General features: G+C 49.9%; 1 protein-coding gene across 1 annotated transcript in view; it reads left to right on the top strand.

The window, feature by feature from the left end:
- The window catches only part of MYLK (myosin light chain kinase), a 179,846-nt gene that overhangs the window by 69,754 nt on the left and 92,570 nt on the right, over positions 1 to 17,522 (top strand). Inside the window, 6 exon segments of the mRNA XM_030330671.2 lie at positions 940 to 1,092; positions 14,369 to 14,461; positions 14,464 to 14,484; positions 14,487 to 14,504; positions 16,097 to 16,294; positions 17,085 to 17,334. Coding sequence (XP_030186531.1) covers positions 940 to 1,092; positions 14,369 to 14,461; positions 14,464 to 14,484; positions 14,487 to 14,504; positions 16,097 to 16,294; positions 17,085 to 17,334 — 733 coding nt within the window.

Genomic DNA, 17,522 nt, shown 5'->3' on the forward strand with positions numbered 1-17,522 from the left:
TGTGCATAAGAAAACATTGCATTGCAGGGAGAGGACTTCTTTCTGCACTTTGTCCCTCCCCTACCGCCCACCCTCAATTTTATGAAATGCAAACCAGGACCCTGGAGCCTGACAAGGGAAGAAATTGACAGTTGCTTCCTATATGGTGAATGGACACATTCCTGTTCTAAGGCCAGAATATTCAGTAATGAGATTTTTTTTTCCCCCTGGAAATGAAAGCTCACATCCTGGAATGATAAAGTCCCAGGAACATATAGCATTAAGGAAACCAATGACGTTCATAGCATGTGCCTCTATCTCCATGAAGGACTTTATGTGACCGGAATAAAGAGCATCTTATAGCGGGGACTCTGAGAAGAAGGGACTAGAGTCATTTTTAGTTTCCCATATTTATCTTTTCCATGGACCCTAAAATTTACTGAAATGGACCCAACTGCAACATCAGGTGGAGGTCACACAACTGCATTCTGATGAATATCTGCAGTGGGAATGAAGTCATTATTTCTGGAGATGTCTAAAAGGAGCCAGGAGCCTCATGTTGTCTGGGTGAGGCCTGTTGTGCCTGAAGCTGGGCTATGGGCCAGATGACCCTGTAAGATTCTTTCCAGGCTCAGAATTCTGTGAAGTCCAGGATGTGGATGTAAGGACTGTTTGTTTAAACAAAATGCACAGAACTATGTCCCTTGCCCTTCTGCATTCTCAGTGCCTCCAGAATCTCCCCCCACAGTCCTGCCCGCCCCAGCCTTGCTCCTGCACCTCCCTCCATGGCACCTGCAAGCCTCTGTCCAGCTGGCTAGGAGTGGGCCTGCCATGTCATCGGCCCCCGGTGGATCTGAGCAAGCGTGGCGACATGACAACAGCAGCCCTGCAGAGGACAGGGCTCACATCCCCTCCACTGGAAACCCCTTGGCCTGAGCCTTCCTGTGCTTGCCTCCACAGAGCAGCCCATCCAGTACGCTCACTCCTCCTGTGAGGCCGGCGTGGCCGAGCTCCACATCCAGGACGCCCTGCCGGAGGACGATGGCATCTACACCTGTCTGGCCAAGAACACCTTGGGGCAGGTGTCCTGCAGCGCCCGGGTCACTGTCCATGGTAGGAGCCTCTGGGCACCTCTCTAGAAGCACCTTTGCTGCAGACATCTGCTTTGGAGAAAGAGCACTGCACCTGAAGGCAGGCAGGTGGAGGAAATAGCCTCTAGAATGGCCTCACAGTGACAGGGGTGTGCCAGGGCAGATGAATATTCAAAAGCCAATTCCCCACCACCTCACCTGACCTGGGCTAAGGGAAGATTCAAGGGAAGGACGCGAGGGCTCCCTTGGCTGAAGAAGCTCCCAGTGTGAAGACTTTGCACACTGAAAAATGACTTAGGAGGAGTACTCACGTACTCCCTTAGGACTTAGGTGTCTCACAAATGCCACGTCCCGTGCTGGGGGCTACTGGGTAACAGAGTGCTGGTATTGAGGCTTTGAGAGGGTTGCAGGTTGTTCCCCTTTTCCTTCTGCCCCTGCTCCTCCCCACCAGCCTGGGCTCATTTTCATACATCACCAGCATGGTGTCCAGTAATCTGATTATCATGATCATCCATTGATCCTCGCCAAGCCTTTAGTCCCAGGAAGTATCAGGGGAGCCACAGCACTCAAGACACAGCTGTCTGTGCTGTGGTGTCAGCAGGCATGGTGACAGTGCCTGGGGAATGCTTCCCAGGGCCAGGGTGTTCAGGTAAGCCTGCCTCCCCACCCTCACCCCAGCCTGGGCCCCCAGCTCCTGGGTGTGACTGGGGCCTGGGTGCTTGAACCGGGTGCGCTGTGCTCTGTTTTCCCAGCAGACTGTCAGGAGACCATGTCTCTTCTCTCCATCCCCCAGGGTTCAGGCCTCATGGGGAGAGTCTCCCTGTAACGTGAACAGCCACCTTCTGGGAGGCCACAGGACATGGTTTCATTGAAAAGAGCAAGAGGAAAATCATGTGCTGGTTACTACCTTAAATGCTTTCTTCTTTAGACCTCAGCAGCCCTGGGGAGGGCAGTGCTCTCCCTCTTTTACACAGAAGGGTCTGGAGGTCTCAAAAAGTTAATGCAACTTGCCTATGCACACAGGCTAGCAAGTGGAGCTGGCCTTTCAGACCCACATCCTCATGACCCCAAGCCTGTGCTCATTCCCATGCCTGGCCCTTTTCTAGAGCATGCATCCTCTGGCCCAAAGGGAGAGTCTGGGCCCAGCAGTGGCTCAGCAGTGTCACCCCTTAGGGATTAAGGGGCTCATGGTGAGGCTGGCTCTGTGAGGTGCCCTGCCAAGAAAGGGCACATGCCCTGGCCTCCCCAATATCTCTGAAGTTCTCTGGCATGGAGTCGTCACTCGGGACCTGGCCTCTGCTTCCTTTCAGGAAGCTGTTCACACCCAGGTGGGAGCCTGAGTCTGACTCCCGGGAATTTGTCAGCCAGAATTCTGGCTGTCATTATCTATCCCCTTTATCCTCACAGATCTCATTTCATGGCTCTTTGAGGGGCCTCGGGAAATTGTAGTAATGAAACAAGAAGAGATCTGAGCCTCCTCTCCTTGGCAGCGGCCCTCACCTTCCCGACAGGGGACTCTCCTTGGAGGTCCACACAGCCTACCCCACAGTCTAGTAACAGGCGAGAGGGCCAGAATGACGTGGGATGAGTCTACTGTCTGAGACTCTCCTGGCTAGCTTCAGCCAGCGGCCCTGCTAATCCAGTGCCTGTCCCCACTTGCCTGGCTTTAGATTGGATTAAAGAGACCCAGCTGGGCTAATAGCCCTACTGGAGGTGGGGGTCCACAGACAAAGGATCAAGGGGTCTTTGGGGCTGTCCTCCATGTCCCCAGGTCTGTGGGAGGAGTGAGGCCGGGGTGATTGCCTATCCAAACATGTTTTAAAGCAGAAACAGGTCCTCAGCAAGAACTCTGCCAGAGCCCTTTGGGTTTGCTCTGAGGACAGCCCTATGTGGGTGAGAACTCCCTCCCGGTGTGGGGATTTACTGGCCTGTGAAGGCCAAACAGAGGCTGAGATACCATAAATGGTGAAGCAGGCTGAGAGACGCAGCCACGCGCTCGAGCCGCAGGGCTGGGCCATCTGCACAGGAGTGGGGTGGGCTGAGCCTGCCTGCCGCCGTGGCACCCCGGGCCCTGCCCCAAGGCGGCTCGGCTCAGGGCTGGGGGCGGCTGCAGGCTCTACTGTACCGAGTGCTGTTCTGGCCTCCGCGTAGCTGCCCAGGGTCTGGCCTTTCTGCTACCCTCAACGTGCTGGGGGCCACAGTCTCATCGTGGCTATGCAGCAGGCTGCCCGGTGACCTGAGTTCCATTCGACTCTCCGGGCCTCATCTTCCTCTTCTGTGCAGTGGGGACACTGATAGTCACAGTCCCCAGTACTGTGAGGATTAAGTTAACGAATGCATGTAATGTCTTCTGAACAGAGGACGTGCTCAGTGTATGCTGACCCCCACTTTTAAACAAAGTAAAATGCCAAGTCTAACCAGTTTTACCAAAGGTCCAACTTTGCCACAGTGGATAGGTGATTGTCTGACGGTCCGTATACCTGTTCGTTGGTTTCTAGTGAAGGGAGAAAATCAGAATCAGAGAAGGGAGCCATTGGGCCAGACAGGAGAACCAGAGGAGCAAGCCATTCTAGGGACTCTGGCCACGAGAGGGCGCCCTTGAGCAGAGTGCCCTCTGGTTTCCAGGGAGGGGTGGTTTCCAGGGCGGCTCTGCCGTAGGCAAGATGAGCGGGAGAGTCCCACAGATGCTGAGGGAGGCCAGGCATGGATGTGCTCTTTGTCACCTCTTTAGCCAAGGTTTTGTAATCCAGAAATTGCTGGCCCAGCTCTTTGACATGATTTCTGCAGCCAGCTTACCCGGCTTTCTCTGCCTCCTCTCCACGGCAACCCCTTTCCCCAAACTCTGTCTATCTCCCCCAACAGATGTCACTTCCTCTAGGAAGCCCTCCCTGGTATCCCCAGAATGAGTTATCTTACTGGCTGAAGCACTCTTATCACTGTGCTTATTTGTCAGTAAATCTGTACTGAACCCCTGCTTTCTGCCAGACATCATTCTGGGGAGGCTGCCGTGGGCAGGATTGATAAGCTCTGCCTTCATGGTGTGTACATTCTGATGGGGAGACACCCAACAACCAGCACCTGGTTTAATCCAATACTGACATAGAAGGGTACAAGGGGTCCTTTTGGATGGTGGGTAGTGAAGGAAGACTCTAGGCAGAAGTAACTTTTGAACAGAGACTTCAGTGAGCTGGAGAGAGTGCTATGAAAGCAGGCAGTACAGTAAGTGCAAAGGCCCTAAAATTCAGAACAAGATCAGCCTGTTCAAGGAACAGTGAGATAAACCATGTGGCTGGAGCATGGTGAGCGGGTGGCCAGTGGTAGAGAGTGAGTTCAGGAAGAGACGCAGGGGCGCATCAAGCAGGGCCTCTATGGGTAAGGAGCTCCCAATTTTATTCTTACTGTGGAATTTTACTCTAATTGCTGTTTCGTTGTCTTCTCTGCCAGACTGTTGGCTCTCTGCAGGCAGGGGCCATGTCTTACTCATTACTGCGTGTAGAATGGGGCCTGCTCTGTGAGCATGTGTTCAGTGAATGGATAAAGGCACACGGAGGTCAGTGATCTCCCCAGGGTACCCCTCTGCCTCCCCACTTGCCTGGGTGCTCAGTACTCATTGGCATGTGCAAGAAATCCACAAACTAGCTCTCAAGAGACCCTCAACAAATATTCCTCCTTTCCTGCACCCTCCCTAGAAATAAAATCCCCAGTAGTTAACCAGACAATGAAAGCCCTCCCTCACCACCCCGACCCAGGATGGAGACTAAAGGGTGATTAATCTAAATTCCTGCAAAGCCCAGGAAGATCTGAGGGAGAGTAAATATTTCAGTGTATTTGGACTGAGTCACTGGGGTTAGGGAGACACTTCCTCAGGCTAGAATATTTTAGTTTCTCTCCCCCTGAAGTATCTTTGTCAAGGCTAAAATTCTTAAGTGACAAGATTTGCTAACTTGCTAACTGTGCCCATTTTGACAGAGTGTCTCAGCCTAATGGTTGTTTATTTAACTGAAAGTTTACTGGGCCTCTTTTCTTTTCTTTTTTTAATGTTTTTATTTATATTTGAGAGAGATAATGAGCACACAAACAGAGAAAGGGCAAAGAGAGAGGGGGACAGAGGATCCAAAGTGGGCTCTCTGCTGACAGCAGAGAGCCCAATATGGGGCTCAAACTCCTGAAGCTTGAGATCATGACCTGAGCCGAGGTTGAACACAGCTGACTGAGCCACCCAGGTGCCCCCACTTGCTGGGCCTCTTAAAGGCATCTCAGGACATGAACTGTTGGTAAATTAAAAACAAACAAACACACTGATTTCTAGAGTAAAAAAAAAAAAAAAGAAAAGAAGCATATTTATTAGAGTATTTGTTTTTGGTGAAGATACCCTAATGAAAACACTAGTGCCAGGGAGGTCAGCCATCGGTGGACAGTGAGAGCATCAGTAGAAGCCCAGATTGCTTTCAGGTGAATGGCAGGCACTCTGTGGGGCAGCTCGGAGCCCGGACAGCCCCCTGCTACCACCTCTCTCCCGTTCTATGCTCAGGTACTCTGGATGGTAGTGTCAGGTTCAGACCCTACCCTCTGTAAGCTTACAAGCACTGAAAACATTTGTAATACTTACGTTAGCTCAAGAGAAACTTACTGAAGAAGAATAAACATGAGTTTTGATTTTTTTTTTGTCCTTTAAGAACCTTGGTCCACCCGCAACATCTGTCCAAAAGTCTTTTAAATGTTTTTTTTTTTTAATTTATTTATTTATTCTTGAGAGAGAGAGAGAGAGAGAGCGTGGGGAAGAGAGGCAGAGCATCCCAAACAGCAGCCCAAGCTCAGCGAGGAGCCCAAGGCGGGGCTCAATCCCACGACCCTGGGATCATGGCCTGAGCCAAAAGCAAGAGTCAGAAGCTCGATCGACTGAGCCACCCGGGTGCCCTGCAGTATTCTGGTTCTATATAGGCTGACTGTAACAGAAATGGGGTTGTGCAACATGTGGGTTCTTCATGTCACAGAAAGACCTCTGAGTACACATGTATACATATGTGTCCATATCATTGAACTGTGGCCTTATTTTACTAATTAGACAATTAAAGATGTAGAACTGTCTACTTCTCCAACCCACTGTTGGTCATATCTGTCATTTATTTGCTTGGAGTCCTTGGTCAAAATGCCATCCAGAATTACAGCTTTGTGTCCCTAACAGCAAAATGTGATCTGTGCTATGACAGTGTGGTGGAGAATGTGGTTCCCAGGCCCTCGTTTGGAGGGAGGATTGGGTGGTTTGGATGCTGTACCTTTACGTTTAGAGTTTGATTATAACCTCTGAGTCAGTAAGAAGGCTGTGGTTGCAATGATTCCTGCTTCCCATCCAGCAGCCCCGTCATTACTGGTCAGAGATCTTTTGGGGAGTGTCATATGTCATTGTTTCCTTTCATTCTTTTCCTTGCACACTTCTATTCCCACTTGTTTCTTAGGTTCTAGAGAAGTCAGTTGGGGGAAGAAAAGCCAACCGAGCAAGGCTCTGCAGGGAAGAATCTCTTTTTATGACACAGAAGTTTTGTTGAATCACCAAGTAGGTTTATTTGCTGAGGAGACAGACTTTTGTTGGAAGAGAATTCACATACCTTCCCGGGGATTCACACCTTGCATATAGGAAGGGGCTAGGTGAAGGTAAGCTTACTTTGATGAGTACTTTGATCAAAGTAAGCTTACTTTGATGAGTACTTTGATGAGTACTTACTTTGATGAGTAGAGTCAACAGTGATAGCATTTAGGGAAAGGAGGAGGCTAGTCTGTGATCCCTGGACCATGCTGGACTTTGAGCACCAAATAAAGAAAGAAGGGAAGACTGCTTCCAGAACTCCCCGTCAGTTGGTGATTTACTGAATTTCCATAGTATAACAGGGTTTGGAGTGAATCCGAGTTGCTGCTGGAATGGTATTGTGCCTTGTAGTGACTAAGCAGAACAGCTTGCCAGTCCTTTTCCCTCCAGCTGTGCAGTTGCAAGAGGTCTGTGTGTCTGTGCATGGAGGCATTAGGAGATGGGGTGTTAGGAAGTAGGGGAGGGCTATTCCACGTCCATTTTCATTGGGTGACCACCTGTGAATCCAGGGATGCGGGCAAGCTGCTGATGGACAAGCCCTGAGGCTCTGAGAGTGGGACTCAGTAAATGGCCACGACAGCAATAGGCGATGCTCCCTCCATAGGGGAGAGTCCTGGGGGCTCCTTAGATGGTAGGGTGTTTCCCACCAACACTGTCTGTGTTTTATATGTCTGTGTCATCTGTTTAAACACTTTACCACAGTTTTTTGTTGTAATCAGAGATAAGTTTTGAATGAGCTGGGAGCCTGCTGGGGACCATTTTCAAGACAAACGACTCAAAGTGTAAACATGTGTATTTAAAGCAAATTTGGATCCATAAACATGGGCCTTTGAAGAGCATCAGGTGGGCTAATAAAAGGTGGAGAAAACGCTTTTTTTTTCCTCTTAAAGTTTCTTTACTTATTTTGAGAGAGAGGGCAGGTGAGTATTGGGGGGTGGGGCAGAGAGAAAGAGAGAGAGAGACTGAGAATCTCAAGCAGGCTCCACACTCAGCGCAGAGCCTGATTTGGGGCTTGATCTCATGAACCATGAGACTACGACCCGAGCCGAAATCCAGAGTCAGACACTTAACCAACTGAGCCACGCCAAAAAAATGCTTTGAGCCACCCCAGAAAATGCTTCTCTAGAGAATTCTGAATTGTTTTTCCTGTTAAACGCATGGAAAGGAAAGGAAGGGCCCAAAGGGAAGAATAGGGGGATCATTGTAGTACAGAGGGAGGGCTGAGATCACAGCCAGCCACTGGGACTGAGGCTGCAGAGGTTTCTTAATTTCAAGCCCAAGAAAAGCTAACAGCCTTGCTCATGTCTCCAGGTTTGAGGAATGAGTTATACAGGCTATTGTATAAGAATTAGTGAGAACAGTAACAAAGTACACCTGCTATGTGGGTATTTAACTCTTCCTCTGAATAGGAGCTCCTCAAAATATAATATTGTATTAATACCAGTTCACGCTAGTGTTTCAAACTATCAATTAATGTTTTTAACGAGGACCTTTTTTTTTAAGTTTATTTATTTATTTTGAGCAGAGAGTGGATGCATGCAAGCAGGGGAGGGGCAGAGAGCAGGAGAGAGAGAATCCCAAGCAGGCTCCATACTGTCAGCGCAGAGCCCAGCACCGGGCTTGACCTCATAAACTGTAAGATCATGACCTGAGTCGAAAACAAGAGTCTAACGCTTAACCAACTAAGCCACACAAGAGCCCCGAGGAACATTTTTTAATAGACAAAGTCTAATCGGTTAGAAAAAGCTGGCTCATCTTACTTAATTCCAGTAACAAGTCCACTTTCCACCTTTGAGTTTAACTCCGTGTGACAGGTGGAGGAAGCCCTTGCTGGGAGGAGAGGGCATTTGCCACCAAACCTGGCTAGTTAGCTGCAGAACCAGGCCTGCGGCTGCTCAGCCCCCATGCCACCCCCTCTGGTTCTTGGGGACCTCGACAAGTTCTCTGCTGGATACTTTTTCACTGGAGAAAGAAGTTCATGTTCAAGTTCATGACAGGATTCTGCAAAAACAGTTTCTGATGAGTCAAAACAGAGCATGGCCAAGGAGGAAAAACCCGGAGGGTCAGTAGGGCCCTTCCTTTTCCCTCCATCCATCTTTGCTCTGTCCTCTCTCCTGCTCCTCCCCCTTCCCCACTACCAGCTTTAATCGATACGGCATCATTTGGCTTATCAACAAACTGCTTCTAAGTATTCCTGGTCTCAGTCCTTGTCTTTCCATGGAAGACAGGTTTGATTCATTCCCTTTCTCTCCAAATGGAACGGGGCACCCAGTAGCTAGCTACTCAGTTTAAATGACAGAGTGAGTCCATGAGTGACTAGAGAGTCATCAGCCAAGTGACCAGGTACCAGAGCCATGGATGAGTTCATGTTCAATCTTTAATCCTGTGCCAGTAAATCAAGGGGGCTCGGCCCTTCCTGGAGCCCAGAGAGAAGACCTTCTCTGGGCTTGGTCTCAGCAGAGCAACAGGAAGCACAGATACGGGGGAAACCTGAGTGTATTTAGTCCAGCCCCATTTGAGCTGGGTAGCGCATCTGTCACTGGGTCCCCCGGACCTCTCCCTTGCCATCTGTGTGCCACAGCCAGTGTCTGCCCTCCCCAGATGAAGAAGGCTCAGGTTCCCTGGGCCACTGGGGGCCTTTCGTCTCAGACCCTGGCCCCCGTCCCCCTGCTTCAAAGCAGGACTGTGCCAGATGATAGCTAAAGCACGACCCCAGAGGCCCACCTCTCTCAGGTAACTGGTGAGTCTGGGCATGGACACAAACAACAGCAGAGAGCTCCCAGTGGAATCTAGGTGGCTGGCCTTTGTTCTCAGGGCAGCAGGGCAGCATCCAGACCAGATCCCTGGTGGCCATGTCAGCCCCGGTGTCTTATGACAGGCCACCTCCCTTCTCTGAGCTGACATAAAATGAGGACACCACCTGCCCTCCCTCTGAGGATGTTGAGGGTGACACCGAACCAGCTGTGATCATCTTTCTGAACCCTCAAGTGCTGGACTCTGCAAAGCATTGTTGTGACGATGTCACAACAGAGAGACGGCTGTTAATGCCCTTCCAGACGTCTGTCTGGTTAAATGGGAGTGCCCTAGTTTGGAGGATGGTTTTCATTTTAGTTATGGTCAGATTGAGTGTACCCAACCAAAAAGATGGGTTAGGAAAGGCAAAAATTAAAAAACAATATTTATTTTTATACTTATTATAAATATACTTATTATACATTTTGCATGTTGCTTCTTTTAATCATCTAAAAACCCAGCAGTGCTTATCATGCATTATACACTTATCAACACTGTATCGTCATCAAGAAGTGATGATAACTGGGGTGCCTGGGTGGCTCAGTCGATTAAGCATCCGACTTCAGCTCAGGTCATGATCTCACGGTTTGTGGGTCTGAGCCCTGTATTGGGCTCTGTGCTAACAGCTCGGAGCCTGGAGCTTGCTTCGGATTCTGTGTGTCCCTCTCTCTCTGCCCCTCCCCTGCTCACACTCTCTCTCTCTCTGACCCTCAAAAATAAATAAGCGTTAAAAAAAAATAAAAGAAAAAACTGATTATAACTGTGGGTCGGGGGCTTGCTTCAGATCCCACAGCTGGAGCTAGGAGTTCAGAGCACCAGTTTCCCTCTGTCTTCTTATTTTATCTAAATCTGTGCAACAGTGAGCATAAACTGATGCACAGTGCACAGGCCACAGTGAGACAGAACAATTTGGCTTTGGAATTAAATGAAATACACACGCCTGGCTGTTTTTACCTGGCTGGCCCTTGCTTTGCTTTAGCTTTCCTCCCTTGGCCAGGGTCTAGGTCGTAGGTCAGCAGGCTAAGACGTCAGTCCTTGTGGAGGGTTCACCACTGGAGAAGCCTGGCTCCCTTGGAAGAGATGGCCTCCAGGGCATCTGGTCTTACCACCAGAAGGCCTGGGTATGAGCTCTAGGTCGGCCTGTAACTGGCCCCGTGACCTTGAGCATGCCCTGGCCTCTCTATCAGTGAAGTGGGGTGGCGGTATTGGGACTGGGGCTTCAGGGTTCCAGTGAGGGCTGCTTTTCTTGGGCTGCATACAGAAAACTACTTGCCCCAGAACTGAGATCCTCACTGGCTCCTTAGTCCCAGTGCGGAGTGTGTGTGTAGGGAGGCTTGGTTGGTTTCTCACCCTGAGAAGAACTTGGGGCGATTGAATGCTAGGGATGACTCAGCCATTCACTAGCCTAGATTCAGTCACACTGGTCCCATGTGAGCCCAGACTGCAGGTCTGAGGCCAGGTTCATTCTGCACACTTACTTCCAATCACTTCTGTCTGCCCTCCGTCCAGGCTCAGGGCCTGGGGAAGACAGAGCAGGTCTTCCTGGGACCATGGCGGCATGGGACTCAGTGTCTCCTAGGCCAGGCACCCACAAAACACTCATCCACTCATGTCTCTCCTGGAGGGGGTGCAGCCAGGTTGTTCTCTAATTATTTTACCTCTATCCCAGGAGAGTTTTAAGCAATACATTTGTATTCCTAACAGTATTTGCCTCAGGTCATGTAAAAATGAGTCTGTGATCCTTGGGTGAGGGCCCCATCTGTGTTCCTTTGCAGCTGATAATCCACAAGTAGTGGAGCCCAGGTGAGTAAGTGTGAGTCAACACCCGTGTCAGCCTCACACAGAAGGTGTCATTGGTGTTGAATAGTCATACAAAGTATGTTCACATGTTATCTCTTTAAAACTCCCTAAGTCCCAGGATTATACTGTCATTACCTTAAATACAGGGGAGGATGTTGAGCTTCAGAGAGAGGCCCCGGCTTCAGACCCTACATATCCCATGGCTTTCAGAGCACCAGTAAGCTGCTGCGTGGAAGGCAGTGGCCAGGCTACCCTCACAGGAGAGGGAGGCACAGATCTACTTTTAGTCCCCACTGGCTGAGACCCATAAGGTGTGGGCCAGGAAACTTGGCAGGAGGAAGACAAGAGAGAGGGTGGGGGCCAAGGAAGAGCCACCACTGGCTCGAAGGAGTTTTTGATGTTCCCGCGGCCCATAGGAATGCCCATCTACATGGACCTCTGAAGCTGGGGGCTGGCTGAGGCAGCAGAGAAGCAGGAATGGGGGGAATCTGGACAGGCAAAAACATTTTGTCCTCAAGCCTCAGTCTGTGCAGGACAGGAAATTCCTCAACTCTCCCGAGGCAGGCTGCTTTCCTGGCCACTGTAGCCCAGCCAGCGAGACGAGATCTCTACACTTTGAATACTGGACCTCCCTGAGCCCAGTCCCAGGGCCTCATGTCAAAGGCAAGCCTACCTTGTCTGCCCCTCTGTCAAAGGCAGCGATGTTGGGGGCTGGGGTGAAGGAAGCAGTGGGGACCTGAGAGCACATCCTCTGGTCACAGAACATCGGGTTGCCCTGCCTCAACTGCCCCTGTGCTCTGGCTTCATAACCTTCACAATGCACCTGCCACAATGCACTGGGGAAGTTTTCCTCCAGCATCCTGAGCCTTCTCACCCTCTCCCCTCCTCATTCCCAGAGGCTGTGCCAGGAGAGCTCTGCAGTGGGCTGTATTCTGTTTTTAGTGCCAAAAGAGAAAAATTCGGTGGCAAATTTGGAGTTCGGCTTTTCTCAGGCATATAAGGCACCTTGGAGATGTATCCCCGTGGCTATGGGCTTCCTGAAAATCTGATATAGGTGGCCCTTGCTAATAAGAACCCAAAATACCTCAGTCCCTTTCCCCCAAAACTTAGAGTTTAAGATAGAGATATCATAGCCCCTTCCCTCCTTCTCCCTGCCCCCCCAAAAGACAAAAACAAAAAAGCTACAGAATTATTGAAGCCACCTGGTTCGCAAGGCAAAGGGCAAGATCAGAGACTGAGCAGCCGTGAGCTTGTCCTGCACCAGAACTATTCTGTGTGGGAAGCTGACACCAGCAGCTCAGCCACTTTGCTGCCCCTTCCTCTCCTGCTCACATGAGGCAGGTCAAAGCCCAGCCTGGGGAGTATTCCAAGAATAACAGAAAGCCTGTTTATTAACCCTTTTCCCCGGAGAACTGAACAGGAGTGAGTGGGCCAGCCCTGAACCCAGAGAGTTGTTCTAGTTTTTATCTTTGGCTAGCTGGTGTACTTCCTCCCTCCCAGAGACTTTCTTCCCCAGTTTTTACTAATATTGATGTACAATGAATTGCATGTATTCGTGGTGTTTAATTTGAAACCTTCACCCATGAAACCTTCACCACAATCTTAAGAAATGAACATCTCCATCAACCCCAAATGCTTCCTTGTGCCCCTTTACCATCTATCCCCATAAGCCCCAGGCAATCACTGACCTGCTTGCTGTCACTATATTTTGCATTTGCTAGACTTTTATATAAATGGAATCATCCAGTATGTGCTCTTTCTTTGGCTTCCTTTATTCAATGTCATTTTTATGAGATTTGTCTCTGTTGTAGTGTCTATTGTTAGTCTGTTTCTTTTTTATTTTTTTAATGTTTATTTTGAGAGAGAGAGAGAGACAGAGTGTGAGTGGGGGGGGGCAGAGAGAGAGGGAGACACAGAATCTGAAGCAGGTTCCAGGCTCTGAGCTATCAGCACAAAGCCTGAGGCAGGGCTCGAACCCACGAACAATGAGGCCATGACCTGAGCCGAAGTTGGATGCTTAACTGACCGAGCCACCTAGGCGCCCCTAGTCTGTTTCTTTTTATTGCTGAGTAGTATTCCACTGCATAAATATAGCACACTTTTTTTATTCATTCACTTGTTGATGGACATTTGGGTTGTTTCTAGTTAGGGTCATTAGGAATAACCCTGCAATGAATATTTGTATACAAATCTTTGTCTGGATATGTGCTTTCATTTCTCCTGTGTAAATACCTGGGGGTAGAATGACCGGATGGTGTGGTAAATGCATGTTTCGCTTTTTAAGAAACTGCCAAGCTGCTTTCAGAAGGGTCTGTACCACTCGTGGTACAGCAGTGTGTGGGATGTCCCGGAGCTCCACACCCTCGCCAACACCAGTGCTTGAGATGGTCGGTCTTTTTCATTTGGGTCACTCTCATGAGCGGAGCATCTTTGGCTTTCTTGAGGTGTTTAAAATCTCCTGGGATGGCAGTAGAGTGTCACACAGCCATAGAAAACGACAGGGAAGCTCTTTACTTCTGCTTTATGAGAGGCATCAAGGTGTATTGTTAAATGAAAAGCTGTCCATAGTGTGTATAGTGTGCTATCGTTTCCTTAAGAGAAGAAACTGGAAGAGTGTACTTATTTGCTCCTTTGTGTTATATACATAGACTGTCTCTGGCAAGATGAACAAGAAACTGAAAATTGGCTGCCTCTGGGCAGAGGTGCCTGACAGCCAGAGGTCAGGGATAGAAGGGAGACCTCACATACTCTGGACTTTTTAAATTTTGTGCATGTAAGTGTATTACTTATTCAAAAAAGTGAGTGAAATTTAAGAAAAAAAAAAACCCTCAAATGCCAGTTATTGAAGTTCTCAGGAACCAGAGCCCACATGGGGCGTGGCCCTGTGGAGGCCCCGCCTTCCCCTTGCTCTCAGGCAAGAGCTCTGGCATGCCAGGTAGAGAAACAGGCTCTCATTGTTCCTACTGATCTCCACAACTCCCCATACTCCTTATCTGTTAGCAGTCTGCCTTTACTCTGGAGCCTGAGCCTCAACACAGGTCATTTGCCCAGCAGCCATTTAGTCTGTGTTGTTGAGTGAATAAATGACTGTTCACCCCCACATCTATTGTCTGCCACACAGAAAAGAAGAGCGACAGGAAGAGTGGGTATCTTCTGCCCGCGGCTCCCAGCAAGCCCGTCGCACCCCTCTTCCTGCAGGGCCTCTCTGACCTCAAAGCATGGATGGAAGCCAGGTCACCAGACAGTCCAGGTATCAGGTCTGTGTCTGCATCTCTCTCCTTGGGTGTATGTGAGAACAGGTGGGGTTGCAGCATGGACATTGCTCCCATCCCACGAGATCTTTGACCTACCAGAAAGTCAGCATGGCACAGTCAGTCAGTGGACCCAGAGAAGTGGAGCCTGTTCTGCTTCCTCTGGGCAGGATTTTCTGGATTCAAGGTTAATTCAGGGTGGCCCAGGGGAAGAAAATGACCACAGCCAGCAGGGTGGGGATTCGAGGGAAGACATAATGGGGCCAATGTAGCTGGAAGATTTTGAACACTGGTTTTGAACACAGCTGATGTGAGAACTTCCCAGTTCTGGGAGATGGTCTTTGTTGCTGTATTTAAGTTTAAAGTGAGAAGATAGAGCAGAGGTCCTTCTAAAACCAGGGTAGGGTGACAAGAGCATGTGACCGGCAGCCCATTGTGAGCTGTCACAGTCCTTGCTAGAGGCCAGCAGGAGAAGCCTGGGGACTCTGCTGGCACAGGCTTTCTAAACAGACTTGTGCCCAAGTGCATCCGGAGTTTCCTGTTCATTGCTGACCACTGGTCGTCCTCTGACAGCCTAGAGGTCGTCCTCCAGGGGTGTGGTTGCTCCTGAGCTGCAGAAGTAATAAAGATGAGCTGTGTAAGAGCCAATGGGCTCCCCCTTTCAGGGATCCCCAATGAACCCCCTCCTGCTCCTGCAGGCCTGAGGCAGTCCCATGACAGTCCCAGGCCAAGGGCGGGCTGCCTCCCCTGTGCATACTCCTCGAGCTGACAGAAATCAGAGGTGTTCTGCACCTGGCCTCCATACCCGTGCTGGCTAACCCATCAGAGACAGATGGCGGTCTCCTCTGTCCTTGAGACAGACTGACACCACACAGCCTCCCTCGGCAGCCATTCCTGGGGGCCGTGCTCCTCGGGAAGCAGAGCATAATGCTACGGCAGGGGAAACCCCCACAGGGGGCCCTTGTTTTAGGACCCACCAAATTGCTAGAACCTACCCAGGAAAGTAGGCTGGTAAAACTGAAAATGCTCTGCACCCTGAGCTGTGCTTGGAAACCCGTACGAGCTGGTGCCCGTTTCTACCCTCAGACGACATTTGTGTGGTAGCAAAATGGAATGCTAACTGACTTTTCCTTGTGGTGAAAATGGACAGAGGAGCTACTGCGAAGTCACCATCGTATTGTGTGTGCACTGGGGGTGGAGGCGGGGACAGGATATGCATTCGCTGCACACCCAGTGAGCCAGTTACTACTCAGTATTACCAAGCAATTTGAATTCTGATTTTTTTCACTCCTGATCCTTTCTAGTTTCTGCAAATCTGTTGTTAAATAATTATAATGAACATGCATTGAGCACTTTCCTTGTGCCAGATGCTATTCTCATCTGCTATTCTAGTGGGCTGCTCTGTGAGACCGTATTAATTTATTCAGTCCTCCCAACAAACCTTTAAGGAAGACATGGTTAGGACGTTTTGTAGATGGGAGACTGAGGCATAGAGAGGTTAGCATTTAGTACAGTGTCACAGGATTAAGTGCAAAGCTGCCACATGGCCCAGGGAAGCGCCTTCCTGACAAGTCCACCTGCCCTATCTGCCTATGCAGGGAATCCGCCCCCTGAGGTCATCTGGTTTCACAATGGGAATGAGATCCAGGAGTCCGAAGACTTCCACTTTGAACAAAGAGGGACTCGGCACAGCCTTTGTATCCAGGAAGTGTTTCCGGAGGACACGGGCACTTACACCTGTGAAGCCTGGAACAGCGCTGGAGAGGTCCGCACCCAGGCAGTGCTCATGGTGCAAGGTGTGGCTGCTGGGCTGACCAGGGTGGAGGCAGGCAAGGGTGGGAAATAGGTGGGAAATAGGGAATAGACCATTGTGGTCTCTCCATAGGCAATTTGGAGGTGAGGAAACCACGTGAGCTTACTTTGTTTCCCCTGCAGTCCCTGTGCCCCTTTGGTCCCATTCCAGCCCCAGAGGCCAGCTTCCCACCTTTGTCTTGGGGTCTGGCTGAGGGGAGCCACTGTTCCCTGCCTTCTGAAGTCCCTTCTCTCTCTGAGTTACTGGTGACAAGCTGCATCAAGTGCCAGGAGAAAAATCTTGTGATACATTTAACAGCTGGATAGTGATAGCTTTTCCCCCCTTTACTGAAGTATAGTTAACACACAATGCTACATTAGTGTAGTGATAGCTTTTGAGGTGACTTATGGCCTATTAGAGTCCTTGCCTTTAGAGAACCTTTATTTAAGAAGAGAGACAAGGTAAGGACACATAAAGCAAGAACAACCGTTAATTACACACATCTCATTGTAGATCATTAGCACCTAACCCAGTGCACCTGTATGTACCTTCTGGGCTACCTCCCCTTGCTTTGGATATACAAACTCATGTCAATATGATCCTCAGAGAACATAACCATGACAGATTTACCACGAGAAGGATGTGCTGTAACTGTACATCCAGTGAAAGTGATTTCTGGACATGCTGTTATTGGGGTAACGTGCAATTTTCGACCTTCACCACCACGGAAAGCTGAGTAGATGCTGTCTGCTGAAAGGCCTTCCTCTCTAATCCAAACCTTTGCCAACTTCCAGAGCCTCAGGATGGCACCCAGCCCTGGTTCATCAGCAAGCCCCGCTCAGTGACAGCCTCCCTGGGCCAAAGTGTCCTCATCTCCTGTGCCATAGCTGGAGACCCCTTCCCTACCGTGCACTGGCTCCGAGATGGCAAGACCCTCTCCAAAGACACTGGCCACTTCGAGGTGCTGCAGAATGAGGACGTGTTCACGCTGGTTCTAAAGAATGTGCAGGCCTGGCATGCCGGCCAGTACGAGATCCTGCTCAAGTGAGTCTGCGTGTCCTGCCGACCTCCTTTAGCCCACTAACCCCCAGATCCCTACCTCCTGTCAAAGTCTCCACCCGGGACTGGGAATCCAGCAGAAACCTGAAATAATGTGGAGCTGGGCTTCCAGGTAAAGAGAGGCCTTGGTGCTGCCAACAAGCTTTCCTTTTTCCACTAAATGCAAAGGTGCT

This window comes from Lynx canadensis, chromosome C2, assembly GCF_007474595.2.
Source record: "Lynx canadensis isolate LIC74 chromosome C2, mLynCan4.pri.v2, whole genome shotgun sequence".
Classification (NCBI taxonomy): Eukaryota; Metazoa; Chordata; class Mammalia; order Carnivora; family Felidae; genus Lynx; species Lynx canadensis.